At 38.7% G+C, this 16,041-nt stretch overlaps 1 protein-coding gene across 6 annotated transcripts in view; it reads left to right on the forward strand.

The window, feature by feature from the left end:
• The first annotated feature begins 3,875 nt into the window (after positions 1 to 3,875).
• Positions 3,876 to 16,041, forward strand: part of armc4 (armadillo repeat containing 4) — a 58,539-nt gene continuing 46,373 nt past the window's right edge. For 3 of the 6 annotated variants that reach the window (XM_031320289.2, XM_031320273.2, XM_031320296.2), the window contains exons 1-9: positions 3,876 to 4,009; positions 4,982 to 5,229; positions 5,554 to 5,711; positions 6,101 to 6,308; positions 6,520 to 6,626; positions 7,192 to 7,328; positions 9,746 to 9,862; positions 13,889 to 14,106; positions 14,671 to 14,817. In XM_031320289.2, the coding sequence (XP_031176149.1) occupies positions 5,006 to 5,229; positions 5,554 to 5,711; positions 6,101 to 6,308; positions 6,520 to 6,626; positions 7,192 to 7,328; positions 9,746 to 9,862; positions 13,889 to 14,106; positions 14,671 to 14,817 (1,316 nt within the window). In that variant the 5' untranslated portion in view covers positions 3,876 to 4,009; positions 4,982 to 5,005. Of the gene's footprint in view, positions 4,010 to 4,981; positions 5,230 to 5,553; positions 5,712 to 6,100; positions 6,309 to 6,519; positions 6,627 to 7,191; positions 7,329 to 9,745; positions 9,863 to 13,888; positions 14,107 to 14,670; positions 14,818 to 16,041 lie in introns of those variants that run through there. The other 3 variants (XM_031320281.2, XM_035998254.1, XM_035998253.1) reach the window with 3 other exon arrangements.

A 16,041-nucleotide genomic window follows, 5' to 3' on the forward strand; every position in this document is an offset into this window, starting at 1 on the left:
TAGCGTTGGTCCATCTGGTCCATCAAAACAAATACAACCCTCAGATCACTGCTCCACATCATGTTAACACACCATGGACTGTTTTTCATAATGACTCTGGAAAAGTCATCACATCACATATTAAATCAAAAGGATCAGTATCACAATGCAATTATACTTATTTAAAAGTAAATGTCATGTATTAAATTATACCCAAGAAAAAGAATAGAAGAGAATCTATCTATCTGTCTATCTATCTATCTATCTATCTATCTATCTATCTATTTTAAATTCAAAAGGGCTTTATTGGCATGAAAGTTCCAATAACAATGTTGCCAGTCTAAATATTCAGACAGAATACCATAAAATGTAATATGAACATTAACAAAATTAAAAATCTATCTCACACATATCATAACATCCAGCACTTGGGCACACAGTCAGCAGCACTGATAAAGTTGAATTGTACAGTTTAGGCTTTTTCTGACTGCATGTTAATGCCATACTCAAACTGTAATCACAATCTACTTATGAAAACTAATTAAAATTACACCTGACCTCGACTGATATTAAGAATATTTTTTTTTATTCATAATAAATGAGCGAAGGATTAGGCTGAAGATAATAATCTGCCATGTCGTCAGATCCTATTGTCAGACTGATGGAGTCAAAGCAATGTCACTGGCATTGTGATACCAACTTTTGTCTCACTAGAGCTGAATTTATAAAAAATAGGCTATACCATGTATTGCCAAGCTCTTTTGTTGATGGGTGAAAAGTCGACACCTTATCACCGCTTTGGAAACATTTGAAAAAATCTATTTTTGCAGTCGTCACACCTCTCTGCTGGCTGCTGCATTTAAATATGCATAATAAGGATTAAATTATCTTACTATTGCAGCTGCTTGCACAACATCAGCAAGAAGTTAAAGAAAATCTTGAAATATTATTTTTTATTATAGGCTATTTCTATGATCAGGCTAATTGTTCAATAGATGAAACAGACGGTCTGTATAAAACCAACCAACAAAGCAAAGTAAACCAAAAGCTGCTTTAGCCTGCTACTTCTTCAAACTTATACAAATGTCAGTCTTATTTGATTAATTTACACCAAAAATTGCATTGGTTAATTTTGGGGTCTCAAAGGTAAAATAAAAAGAAAACAACATGGGTTTAGAAAGTGTATAAATCTCACATTTTCCACGTAAAAAGTCCTTTTGTCTGTGACTCTAGGTGCAAAACGTCATCAGTTGAAGTGTCTCTTTTAGAGAAATCGTGGAGTGAAAGTAGAAAGCTTCTGAATTTCTGACTGATAGAACGTTTGTTTTTGTTTGAATGATGATCATGTCGAATGACGCACCTGGCGACAAAACATAGCAAACGTGGAATCATCAGGTCCCTGACCACATACCGTCTTACCTCAAGTTCCAATTAAGTCAGATCAAATAGTCCTCCATTGCAGGAACAAAGCCATTTGTTAGTTTGTGGCAATTTCATTAAATACAGCTTGGTGGAAATATCCAACATGCGCGCAAGACATAGCCTAAATTAATAAAGCTCTTAAAACTACATTTTGATTCACCTTGTGACCTGTTTATAAAATGAGCTAATGATGTTTGACAAAATGATGTGTTGCATCCCTGTCACCACCACAAAAACATGCTTCGCTTACTGCAAACAGTGTCTTAGAAGTGTGCATGTATGAATTTTGAGGATGCATATAGTAGGCCTACAGTATGATTAAAGTCAGTGAAAGGCAAACTTATACACACACAGATGCACACACTTTACGTCAGCTCTGTCTGAGCTCCATTGCCTTCAGCCCCCCAGCTCCCATTGCAGATTCTCAATGCTTCTTAATTTAGACAGCTTTCCCCATGTTTCAAATACAATATCTGGAGGGGAAGGCAAACTCATAAATCCACTCTTCTAACAACAACAACATCCAGAGTGATCTCTCTTGATACTAGAGATGAGCTACTACTTCTCCTCCCCCCGCGGAATCCTTGGTGATGATTTACATGCAGGCTCGGTCGAACTTACGCGAACGGTTTAGGAGACAAAGTAGTTCCACCTGCTGTGCCGCGATGCACGGCAGGCTGAAAGGGATAGGTCTCTGTACCATTGGTGCTCCTGGCAGACAGTGTGCCAGACAATGCAAGTACCAGAGGAAATCAGTGGTTTCATTGGCACATGGGATACCATTTCTCTCAGTCAACCTCGGGACATCATGGATGGGCAGCTGCCAAACATTAAGGACACACATTTGTTCTTTAAGAGGGAAGGAGTTTAATCACATTGAATGAAAACAGGTCTGCACCACATTTATGAATCATGTTTTTGGGGTCATGCCTTGAGATAGCTTTATGTTTCTGTCTCATATCACTTTTTGAGTGAGTGTGTATAGTAAAGAGTGCAAAGTAGGATTTTCTTGAACACTGCCTTTGTTGTATGTAATCATTCTCATTATAGTTGTTGTCCTCATCCACTTTAAGTTGATATTTGAGAAAATATTGTGCTAATTTAAAAATGTAAAATAGAGAACAGAGGTAGCCTATTTACACATTCAAAAGTACAATGTCTGTATTTTCCATGCACTTGAAAATATTGTATTTACCTTTGCATCCCCATTTCAAGAATAAGGCGTAACATGCCTGTGTTGATTGGCTTATTAACTTTGAACTGAGTGAATTTATATGCAGTGCCTAAACAGAGAGTGTCCCCCAAATAGACTATTTTCACTAGCCAATGTTTGTCTGCATGACACTGCCAAACCAGTACTGTGAGAGGAAATAGGCTCTCAAATATGCGGCCATGTGGACACTCTAAAAGGAAAGCACACAGGGATTTTTGTATAATAACATTTGTCTTGACATTTTATAGTCTCTGACTATGCAAATCACAACACTTGCATATCCAAAGTTAGACTTCACACAGGTAAATTGCATTTGCTGTTAGGAAACATATTTAATATAGAAAAGAAATGCACACTTATAAAGGTTGTAGATGCTGATCACTGGTGGTAGACTTGAAAATAAGAAAAGAGTGTTGCACATATATTTATTATATGTTATCTTTTTTTAACTCTTACTCTAGTCTTATTTTGAATTATTAAGCTTGTTATTATTATCCTGTATTGCTCACTTGCCCTTTTAGCCTCAAGACTATGCCACCCTGCATTTGACTGTGCATATTGTATGAGACAAAAAAAATCTTTGAATCAATATATTAATTCCAAACCGTCTAAATAATTGTTCATTTCTTATACTGCACTGTAACTATTATTCTCGTATTTTATCTGTTTTTATGTTTTTATTTTTAACTGCTTTTTAATGTTTTATGTAAATCACTTTGAATTGCCCTGTTGCTGAAATGTACTATACAAATAAAGCTGCCTTGCCTTGCCTTGCCTAAAGAAGAAAAACAGAACAATATAGTAATGGCAGAGTTTGTGTTGCGTTGCATTGCATTGCACTGTGGTTATGTTAAGTTATCCCCTGTGGGGTTATGGACCTTTTTCACAGCAGACATTTTTGACTTGTCATAGTAGGAAAAGCACAGCTGAAGTGTCCCAGTAAGCTATTTCAGTGAGTCAGCATGCACAATACCAGGGCCTCTCCTAATATATATGAGGAATGCAGCCATCAGTAATGATTCTGAATACACCTGTGCTTTTCCTACTATGACATGTCAACATGTCTGCCGTGAAAAAGGTCTATTACCATGGATGTATTAAGAGAACGTCTATTACCCCCCTGTGGACCACAGAGCTTCTGTGGATGCATTATATTAACGGTTACATTTTGATATTTCAAAGTTTGGGTTTGGTGTTTTCTAACCCAACTCGCGTTCCGTTGTATTTGGCTGTATCATAGCAACCAACGGGGGCGGTTTGGCTCCTTTTGCTCTGCATCGATGATATGGCTGAGGAAGCGTGTGGTTTCCATGGACACCGTTGATACCAAACTGTCGGTAAAAGTTTGAAACAGAGAAAGAACTTCACATATACACACATACACATATACATACGGTAAGTTTGCTTTTAAGTACATTTGTCGACGTAACAAATAATTGTAGAAACATGTACCATTAACGTTAACGTGTGTTTTTATTGACGAGGAAAAGCGGAAAATTAGCTAAAGACTTAACGTTACGTTATATCAGCGTTGATAACGGCACAAACGCGTAACGTTAACATTAACGTTAAACTATAGCGTAGGCGCGAAGAACTTCGCTAGCAAGTAAGTTCACGCTACAAATATTCAGCATGAAGTTAACGTTAACTATAAAATGTTAAAGTTACAAAAAATACTGTTAATTGTTAACCCATAACGTTAGATATTATTGAGCACCATATATAGCTAGCTAGCTATATATATATATATATATATATATATATATATATATATATATATATATATATATATATATATATATATAGCTAGCTAACTCATGCACTATTCTACATAGTTATGTTATATTGACGCTTTAAATGCTCGGTAAAATATATATCCACCTCTCAACAAAGAGGTGTGCTAGAATTGCTTGAGAACATTAGCTAGCTAGCTAGCTAGATATCCAGTACAATTTGTAGTCTGACAAAAGTAACGTTACCTGAAAGATAAAAAAGGGTGAGCTTATAGTTTTGTAAGAATTTGTTTGAGTGACATTAGGTAAGGCCCTTGGGCTATATCATTTAGATTTAGATATTTCTAAACCTTAAATGGCTTTTTTAAAAAGTATTTTGAAGATACACTTCTTATGACTTCAGCAGCGTTTACTTTCTGAACCAGTGGTTCTCAAAGTGGGGTCCGGAGACCCCCAGGGGGCCTTGAAGAGGTTCAAATTAAAAAAAATAAAAGTTATGATGTTGGATGGATATGACAGAAAGCCCAAAGTTGATAAAATGTAATAAATAAAATAAAATTTGGGTAAAATGAAGCATTATATGAACCCATATTAAGCCACACACTGTTTAAGATTGTGTTGTTTTTATTTTTAATTTCAGAATATCCCAGCCGGTGCTATGGGGTTATCACTGACGAGGGCAGCCCAGTGGACCACGGCCACCTCTGGTACTGGCAAACTTGAGTTAACGCCAATGAATGTGTTCTTGTTGAAAGAAATCCTGCACTTTGTAGAGCAATTCAGCTCCCAACACCCACAGGAGGCAGAGAATGTGTTCGAGGACCCCCTCCATTGGAGTACCACTTTAGTGGCATCTGATTTCAAAACAGACTATGACATCAGGTTGGTTTAATCACAAGGCAGGCAGCTTGTTGGCCATTGCTTTCAGTATTACGTGTCTGTGCAGGATATGCTGGCACCATAGTGTCCAAATGCATTTTACCATGGCTACATTTAAAGCAGTAGGCTACAATTAATTTGTTTTTCAGCTTCAGTTAGAGTACATTCAGTTTTATTTCATCAGAAGTTCTGGTCTAGGCGGAGAAGTAAAAAAAAAAAAAAAATACAGACTCTGATCTTCCTTAAATGTGTTGCCATTTATTGTCTAATACAAAAAAATGTATAATGTGGATAACACTGAAGTATTAAAAAATAAATTCTCCTCAGTGATTCAGATGTACAGTCCCATGAGAAAGACTGTGAAGGGCATCCATTGTTGCAGCTCTCCCCTCCTACTGTTTATGTACGCAGCTTCAGCCAGCTCTCTAAACTAGTTCATCTGGCAGATGATAAGAAGCTGGAGGAGGTTCAAGCATGTCTAGAAGGTAAGCATGATGACCACAGGATGAGATTTGAATCTAATTTGCATCCTAAGTAGTCCAGCCACCAGCATACCTCCATAACCCACAGACTTGATTTGTTTGCCCTAGTTATTCTCTACAACCATCCAATTATGCTACCATTGGTAATTCTATACAGGATATGTATTTACTTTAGGAGTGCTGCCAAATAGAGACAAGTAAGGTAATATATATTTGTCTGACAGAAGAGTATATGATGAATTTCCAGAGAGAATGTTGAAGTAGTTTGTGAAAAGAAATGTGTGGAAAAAATACAGTGCACATGAGGCCTGCGGTATTGTAAATTCAAAATTAATTTGTGATCAGCATCTGAATCTGAAGATTCGTGAAGGCTAACGTCTTTCATTGTTCAGAAAATAGAGACCCAGTGGTTAAGATTCTTGGTCCCAGCTTTGTCAGCACCCTGGAGAAAGAAGATGCCCATACGGATGTACTAAGTCTGGTAGACAAAGTGAAAGAGAAAGATCAAGGCAAGAACCCGGAGGTTAAGGTCAAGCTGTTCCTCTTGCTTCAAAATATGGATAACCAGCTCCTCAGCAAGTGCCTCAAAGAGATAGCCGGGTAGGTGCTTCTTCTATCTCCAGCACTCTCAGCATCCGTTCTGATTATCTATCCATCCTTCACGGCTATCCTTATTCACTCAGACCTAACCAGTTTCACTGTGACATGTGGTTGTTTTTGATTGGAATAGGCAGTGGGGTTTAGAAAAGGAACCCATGAATGAATGAGATAAATTGAATGTTTGTTTTGTTTTTCTACATTTTCATTACAGACAAGTCAGTCTGGACCCCACCGCAGTGAAGAATGAAGTGGAGTTGTTGAAAAAGTTCTGCAGTGAAGGGGAAAAGAGGGTGTTGAAGTTGGTTCGATACACATCAGGTTTGAATTATCTCCACATTTCACTGGGTTGCAAGGAAAGCAATTGCTATTAACACTAATGCTGGATGTTCCAAAGAATAAGAAGGCTGTTCTCTGCCCCTACAAAAGACATGGAAGTCATTATATCTGTTTCAGTTTTCTATGATTCCAGCTAACCAAGGTGTTAGTCAGTTAGTCAGTTTTTTGCTTCTATGTAGGGTACTGATCATAACAAAGCATGTGAACACTGAGTCGTAAAACCAGTCCCCATTTCTCATGTTGAATTATCAGTCTATGGAAATACTCTCCCAACCAACCTTAAAATATGATAGCCTCACTAAATGGCTCTGTTTTTAGTGGATGATTTATATTGCAAGTGAAACTATATCTCTACCCTAGGCTCATGTCTCAGACCTGTATTCCTTGGAGTACTATGTCATCCTCTTTAGCAGCCCAGGCATTTCTGATGATTTCTCTTTTGCTCCGCTGTTTTCCTTCCTACTTTGGAGACAACGTTGTTGTTGCTCGCAGGCTGCGATACTATTATAACTGCCAACTCCCCCCCCTCTCCCTTTTTTCTTTTTAGATTATATATATTCAAATGGCTGCCGCTCCCCTCTGTGGAGACAGGTGCATGGTGAGATTTGTTACCTTGTGATTGAACCTTGTGACACTGAGACCCTCTACATCACCTGCAGCTCTGCTGGAGTTTTTCTCAATGGGGTAAGGCTAGAAAGATAAAGCACTGTGGACTACATCAGCTGCAACATTCAACATAATATTGGTTCCTTTTTTCTGTTTGAGGAAATGTTCAGGGAGGTTACCTTCTGGAAAATATTTTCTGATAGGCCAGTTCATCATTGTACAGTCAGTTAAGTGGCAGAAAATTCACCTCTGTATGTTTGGTATGTAGTGCTACCGTGATTTTTAAGATTTCCAAGTTCCTTTAATACTGTTCTTGAATCATAAATCTTGAGTGTAAGATATATACCTTACCAAATGTGTGTTACTGTGTGTATCCTAATGTGTGTTACTGTGTGTATCCTCCTCCCCAACCACTTTTACAATACCAACCTCATAGCAACAGCACAGCACACAGTTGTCAGTTCAGTTAAATGATCTCAATTATTTATGAACAATCTATAATATCAACTTCTATACCTCATATACTGTTTATCCCAGCATGTATTCCAGGGAAAGCAGGGAAACAATATATACATGCCACCACTACAGCTGTCTCTCAGGCCATTATATCAGCTAGATACATTACTGACTAAACCACACAGCTGTAAAGTTAGACAACCAGCATAATATTCAGTATCGAACAGTAAAATGCTCCTATAGTATAGTAATCTCATGTTAATCTCTGTAATTATGAGAAGTTTGAAAACACATGATCCGTGATCCTAATGTAAACAATATCCAATATCCACCAAAATTAAAAACACATGTTTTGAAGCAGCTGTCATTCTCTATTTGATTGACTTAAACATTATTTTTAATTTTTCCTTTGTTGAGGTTTGTTGAGATTCAAATCTCTTTTTCAAGAGAGACCTGGCCAAGAGGTCATGAAAACATGGTTACAGCAATAAATCAAACAACATAAACAAACTAAGACAACCATCACATGCTACAAAGGAGTATAGACAATATGCAGTTACAGATACATAAACAGTAATGAATTTCCAAAACTAGTAACGTAAAATTATAAACAATACATTTAGTAGCAAAGACATTGACCAACAGTGTTATTTTCCAGATCCTTTAAAGCTAACTCAAGTTCACCAAGAGTAATATCTTCTGACATTTGTAAGTCCCTCCGTACATTATTCCAGCTGGAAGGGGTGTTTAAACAAAGTACAGTGGTCTACAAGATAGCTACACCCAGTAATAAAAGCTAGAGCACAGTGATATGCTTCATCCAACATCTTGAGACTCTGGCATGTGCAGTCATTAAGAGCAGATCACAATACAAGTTTGCAATACATTGACTATCACTAGACAACAGCAAAATCTAATATTTTTTGTTGCTGTTAAAAGATTCTTATCATAAGTCATGTTTATATCATGAATAAAACATGCCTATGTTGTTCTCTTATGATCAGTTGACAAACAAACAAATAACAAATAATAACAAACAATAACTAAAATTTTTAAATTAGATTATTTCTCATCAATATATGCCACATTTGTCTGGTCTGGTCAAAACAAAATCACATCTGACTTTTAAGTGTCCACCGAAAAGTCCCTAAGGCTACATTTACATTGCTACGTTTTGGTTCAAAAATTAATGTCTTTTGCTACGTTTACACCTTGCATTCACACTGCTCTTGCGTTTCCGAGCCCCTAAACTGGAGAAATTTCAAAACACTTCTAACCCTCTCTTGGTTTGGAATCTCTGGGGTTGTGTTACAGTCTCAACTGCCGCAAACACAGACCTTTGGCAACACCAACACGGACGCCAATGTTTGGCTGCCCGATTGGGTCATGGCGTCTTGGTCTCTGAGCAACTACTGGCAACGGGTGGAGTATACATGCTGCCTCCTGTTTACCCCGGCACACACATGCCCAGTACATGCGAATGTTCATGAGATATGCGATTTGGGCGTGTTAGTTTAAATGGAGATTAGTACTTCTACTGGAGCTAAAAATGTGCACGGAGATCGCTTTTGGATCAAAACCTTCGCTTAAAAACCAAAACATAGCAATGTAAATGTAGCCTTAGTCTACTGTTGCATAGAAAGCTTCCAAATACTTACCAAATTCCAGGAATCTTTCTGAATGTGTTTGCAATCATTTCTAAGAGAGGATTTTGCATGCTGCAGCACCTTTCACTCTTTCAATGACATTGCTGACAAGCCATAGGTTTCCTGCCGCTGTTTCTTCACCTGGAAATGGTTCGACCAAGGCGAAAAACTACAACCTTAAACTGAATGGGTGACATTGATGCAAATAAAACCTCAAAGAGCAGTAGTGTCTTAAACCTAATTTAGCGGTTTACATGGTTTTACACTTCCTCTTTGAGGCTGCCTGGAGATACTCTGAGCCTTCTAACCTCAGCTATTCCAGCTGACATGTGGGTCACATTATAATTGTGGTTTTTAGAATTAATGAAGCTGTTTTTCACTTTGTTTTCACAGGGCATAAAACAGGAGGAGGAGGAGAGTGGCTATGAGCGAACAAGTGATATGTACAAAGACCTGGTAACACTTTTGAAGAGCAGATCTCCACATTTTGCTGAAAACATAAACAAGCAGGTACAGTAGATTACAGGCAGATGCAATTATCATCAACACATTAAGACCTCCTTTTTTCTAGCCCTGACTTTTGAAGGATGTGTGGGTGTTGAAATACCTCTTTGTCCCGTGAACAAGGTCCTTCTCCCTAAACCTCTGATTTGATCCCTGATGCTGTGTGACTCATATGCGTAAACAGAGTTAGGATTGTGTAATCAGTGTCTGTGCTGTTCCACGCAAGTGAGCTAGTGTCTGGTTGTCACTGTGTTGAAAAATTCCTGAAACCGACCTCCTCCGTGTTCCAACATCAAAACAGCACAGCTACATCCCACCCACCACCCACCCTCTCAACACACACAGCCATGACAGACAGACAGACGGACAGACAGACACACACACAGGCTCATTTCCAGACTTTGAAATATGCGTGATCTATTCAGTAGTGCTATTTCCTGAATTAGTAATTTGACCACATAACAGATTGCTTCAATAATAGATTCCAGCTGCACCCAACAATCTGTTAATCATTTAAAAATATGATCTTTTTTTTTCCTTACACTGATGTTTTTTTTGAAAATTGGGCATCATCAAAACATTTAAAGACCACTTACTACTCACTGCCTGCTTTGTATCGATCTTGTATCTATAAAAGAATTATTATTTAGATTTGTTTTGTTTTGTAGCTATAATCTCAATCTTAGTAAAATAAAGTGTATATTTGATTCAGAATGTGTAAATGCAAATCTCGCTATCAAAGAAAGACTCAAAAGTACCACTGTCTAAGCATTTACAGAGATGCATTTTTCCCAAATGCATTTTCAAAACGATTTCTCAGAACTATATTACATGTGAAGTGCCTGCTTATTGAATTGTCCCATGGGATTTTCCATGCTAGGATTGTTTTGTACAGTTACTGCTGTACATTAGTGTAAGTTGTCTTTAAAGGTGCTCTAAGCGGTGTTGGGTGACGTTACTTTTTGTTGACGTTCAAAGTATTTTCAAACAAAACGAAGACTAGCTCGCTCCTCCCTCCTCCTCATCCCGTCCCCTCCCTTCTGTGCTTCAGCGCACTAACCCCCCCCCCCCCCTCCCCACGCAAATCCTTCTTGTCCGTTATTGGCTGAACACTGGAACATGGTTTGTGTATGTTTGCATGGTCCAGGTTGGACCACTTTGTGTTTGTTGGCGTGTGTGGACCCTAGGCTGTCTACAGAGACCGTGTTTTTTTACAGTGTGTTTAGGGGACAGGCAGCTAGCAGATAGTGAGGAGATGTTTGCTGTATGTGACAAAACATGTTGTAGCCTAAAAAACGCGTGACATCGCTTAGAGTACCTTTAACAGCCATTAATGTGAAAACTTTCTATCTATGAATATCTAGACTGCAATATCTCAAGAACGATTGGATGGATTGCCTGGCATTTTTTAGCATACATTCATGGTCCCCAGAGGATAAAGCCTAATGACTTTGTGATTTCCCGACTTTTTCTCTAACGCCACCAGCAAGTTTTCACATATCCGGTGACACTGTATGGTGGATTGGACAAAATCTGGTACAAACATTCACGTTCCACGTAGGAGGAATTGCAATAACTTTGTTGACCTGACTTTTTATTTAGCCCCATTATCATGGTATCATATTATGAAATGTAAACCTTGTGACGAAACTAGCCAATTATTCACTCCAAAACCAGTTGATCGAAACGCGCCTAATGCGCATTTCTTTTTTGCGACGTTTCAAAAGTTTGCTTTGAATTTGCTTGGCAATTGAATGAAAACATGACTTAATAATAATAAAATAGTGCTTCCATTAGATCTGTGAAGTTGTTATTGGTTCATAGAGTAGGCTGGAATGGGGTTTGTGAGGACTTTAATAAACCAATGAATAGTGCCAGCCTGAAGCGTGTCAAAAAAGACATTCAGGCTTTTATGTTTTACGAGTCCTGTGTGAAGAGTGATGCTTTGAGTCTGAACAATCTAAAAATGATGGACAGCCGCAGTAAAAATTGCTGTGAACCCGTTTGTGGAGGCACAAATCATTGTCAAGGTCTTTTTCTTCTGGATTCTTTAACTCCTTTGATATGTGCCTCACCATGTCCTGAAACGTTTGTTTCACCCTCACTGCTTACTGCTCTCTGCCTCTACAGTATTGGGCTATTCATATGATGGGGTCAACTTCAAAATGCATTGCTTTGAAATGTAGTTGATTGATTGCTGACGACAGCAATCAAGTGGTGCATTATGCATCCTATGTCTGAGATATTAAGTTATTGCAGTCATTCTTGTGGATATGATCCATTCCAGTTTTAATTTGAGAGAGCAATAACAGCAGTGTTCGTCAGAAACACAATCTCGCATAGCTCCGGCTCAGTTCCCTGATTGCATTGCAGAGAGCTCAAACTTGGAAGGCGATAGCCAACGATAACAACACCTAATCTCCAAACATATCTGCTCCTTTCCAAAGTGAGGAAGCAGGTCTTTTTTTAACAGTTCTATTAGATTAGACAGCCTCAATCAAACGAGCAGAGGCAGCCAAAGGAGACCAGGGCTGCAACACAGGGAGGAAGCAGACTCGCCTTCTCTGTTCAGTGTTGTGGATTCGTTTTGACATCACAGCATGATTGGAAATTGGACATGTGGTGTATTTGCATGCACAAGACACTCACTGAAGAGCAAAAACTCCCTGGGTTGTAGATTTGTTTTCGTTATTCACATCCTGAAATTAATATAGACTGCCTCACTGTCATAATCAGTCAGTAGAGACGGTTTGAATCTTGCCACTGACAGATGTTTGATGGCCATTGGCTTCAGATTTGCTGCCCCGCTGATTTTCCATCAGTATGAATCAAGTAATTAGATACAAGTCTACCCCAAACACATGTAAATAGTTGGAGTTTAGGTTTTAGCAGTCAGATCAAGAAATAAGTAAAGTTCTAATGACAGAATTTTTTTTATTTATTTAGAATTACAGGCGTCAGTCCTGCTTAACACAGCATGTGTCTCCAGGCCTGTAGTCTTTTCAGATGCAGAAAGGCACCTGTAATAGTTTTTTTTACTGTGGCATGTCATGAATGTCAAGTGTTCCCTTCTGTGTATGTGGCGCATGTACTTTGTCCATTTCACATATAATAGAATTAAAGAAGGTTGGTTAGCCTAATAAAGTCAGACTGTGGGTCTGTGGTTGGGTGAATTGACTTGTGTGTTTCCAAAAGCAGGTCACTTTGTGTTTTATGAAAAACAAGTCTTTGGAAAAGTAATTGAGCATGCTTGGCTCCAGCTTGTGCGTGAATACAAGCCGTAGGAATAGATGTTAATTCTTTTTCCCTGCCCTTAAAAATGTTGAGCCCCTAACAACCAATGACAGTCTGAACTAATCCTGCACAGCAGGTGTCTGTGATTAAAAATTCTCCTGCCTGAAAACCATTCATATGTGTCTTATTGGCATTGGTATATAGGTTGTAAAGTTTGGTATAAAGACCTTCAAAACTTGAATAACAGTGACACAAAGGCGTTACTTTGTCTGTGCCAAGCTGCAAGGTTTTAGGTGGAGAAATGTACAGAAACAATAAACTTTTTGATATTGTTCAGCCAATTAACAGAGGGGAACCTCTTCTGTGTAAAGCATTGGGAAAGTGTTATTTTATTCCAGTGCCTTTTATGAAGACCGAATTGTTATGCAGGTCTGCTTATTGTTGAGAAAGGGCTTTTATGTGAATTTTATGTTTTTCATGTGTCACAGATACTGCTCTGTCGTTTTTATATACCTCTTCTCGGAGTGCAATAGCCAACACTTTGTCAGACATTAACATGTAATGTGTCTCATCAAATAATGAAGAAAGAGCCGTCGTGATAGGTGGAAAATATGGTTTAGCTTCACAAGAAGCAAAGGTGAACATCAGAATCACTATTTCGTTTTAATAAGCATCATAAAAAAAAACAGTACACACAGTTTTCCAAACAAAATGTATTGTATATGTCACAATTGTGCTGTGAATTGAAAGAGGTCTTTCTCCTCACTCTCCAGTCTGTCTTTTTCCACTTACCAACAGGATTTTGCAGTTCAAGAACTTCCATCAACACAAAAGATCCAGCATGTGGAATTGGTTGATGTGGAGGAACAAGGCCAACCCCAGAGGTCTTACGAGCAACAGGAAAAGAATGTGCATGAGAAGGCGAGGCAACAGCATACGCCGAACAAGGCAGGCGGCGAGAATAAATATGAACCATGTCCGAGATGGAAGAATCTTGGTCTCATGTCTCCATGTGGGTATGTGGTGATTCCTTACATAAGATGTGTCCTGAAATATCTTCAAGCTACCACGTACTGTGCATAGTGGGAATCCCTCTTGTTGTGGGGGGGGGGGGGGGGGGAGGTTTACATGACAGTGATGCCAAGCCTTCGTCCTCAGTGAGTCTGCCAGCTGTGACACATAAAGATATGGTTATATGGGTTATACATTTTAGGGCAAGTGAAAATATTCCTTAATACACAATGATCTGAGTTAATGGATACGTTCACAGTGTGGAAACCCTTTCTGCCCAATTACAGACAGAAATGTTAGGGGAAAAAATCCCCAAAAGCTTTGTCACATATGGTCTTTGATTGATAAATAGATCTAGCAAGGGCTGAGCTGTTGCAGCTGTACCTTGTGATAACTATACCCATTTGAAGAAAGAGAGAAACTGGCTCAAGATAAAAGTATCTGGCTTTGCTGAAAAAAAAATGCCAGCTGAACACTTGTCTTGAATTGTTAAATAATGATTATGTAAGAAAAATAATCATTTTCAAAATAGAAGCAGGCATAATGACTCTTATTCCACATCATTATAGTAAAGCTGAGGAAAACAAACCCAGTAAGAGCTCTGGAGAGGAGAAGTCTGGTGAAATACAGGAAAACCTGGGACCAGGAGCCAAGAGCAAAATGAAAGCAGAATTCTCTGTGTCCTCTTTCCCCGGACGCCTTTCCTCCCAGAAAATGTAAGTGTCCCAAATCAGTTCTCCTTTGTCAGAATCTATCTATCTAGCCCTATTTCTTTTTCTGAAAAGGGAGTGGGTCTTTACAAGATTTAGGAACTGATAGTGTGAAATTTGTAGTGGAAAGTGTAACTTGCAAATATATTAGCCACTGTACTGAAGTTTTTTCTTCCTCCGGCTGTAGCAGACAAAATATTCTCCAGCTGCCATCAGTTAGGTCGGCCTGTGGCTTTCTAAACAAAACAATTTTCATATTCTCACAGATGTAAATATTGCATCTGATACAAAATATGTTACTAGTTAAGTGACATTCCAATATTGAGTGTTTGTAAACATTTTCATAATTTACACTTTACAATATTCATAATTTCTATCTTTTTTTCTCATCTTTCTGAACAGTCACAATGACATAATTCACCAAACTGCTTTTAAAAAGTGTCACCTTTAGTGCAACCTTTCCCCAATGCTTCAGAATTGTCTTTCTATTACTACTGATGTAAAAGTACTATAGATTAACAAGCTGAGCGGGGACCTTGACACACATGGTATTGTGTTCAGCCCTCATTAAGGCTGCTCCCCCTCTGGTGGACAGTAATAGTCCGTCCGGCTGTCTCACACATGCACTGTACGTCCGGCTGTCTTGCTAATGAGGTGGCCCGCATGCGCTAAAGACGTTACACGCAGCACACTGACATACGGAAGTAAACATGGAGGCCACTGTGCACTATCCTTCGGTGAGACGTTCAGGGTGACAAAGACGTAAAGTCGAAAAGTAAACAAGTCAAGTAAGCCCTCCAAGCTAATGCATGCTAACTACTGTAGCCAAGCATAATAAAACCAAATCAATCTAGGAGGCTCCGTAATCTTAACCCGTGTGAACCAAGACGGCCAGCACACTTTTTTTAACTCCTAGGTTGACACCGGCAGTGCATAATGCTACCGCCTCACTTCTTCCGGGTCTACCCTTTACAATAAAAGCCCAACTTTTCAGAATAGGTCTAGACCACACTATAATTTACAGAGACCCCAACAGAAATTGCACATAGCGACGGGGGAGGGCGGGGGGGGAGGAGGAGGAGGAGGAGGAGAGGGAGAGGGAGAGAGAGAGAGACTTCATTTAAGAGTAAAAATAAGTTAAAGGAACATGGTGCATGATAGGTTGATATGTTAGAGTCTTTGGCGATTAGACTCTATCGCAATGTTAAATTATAAGAGGTATAGAGGCCG

Source organism: Sander lucioperca, chromosome 23 (genome assembly GCF_008315115.2).
Source record: "Sander lucioperca isolate FBNREF2018 chromosome 23, SLUC_FBN_1.2, whole genome shotgun sequence".
Taxonomy (NCBI): domain Eukaryota; kingdom Metazoa; phylum Chordata; class Actinopteri; order Perciformes; family Percidae; genus Sander; species Sander lucioperca.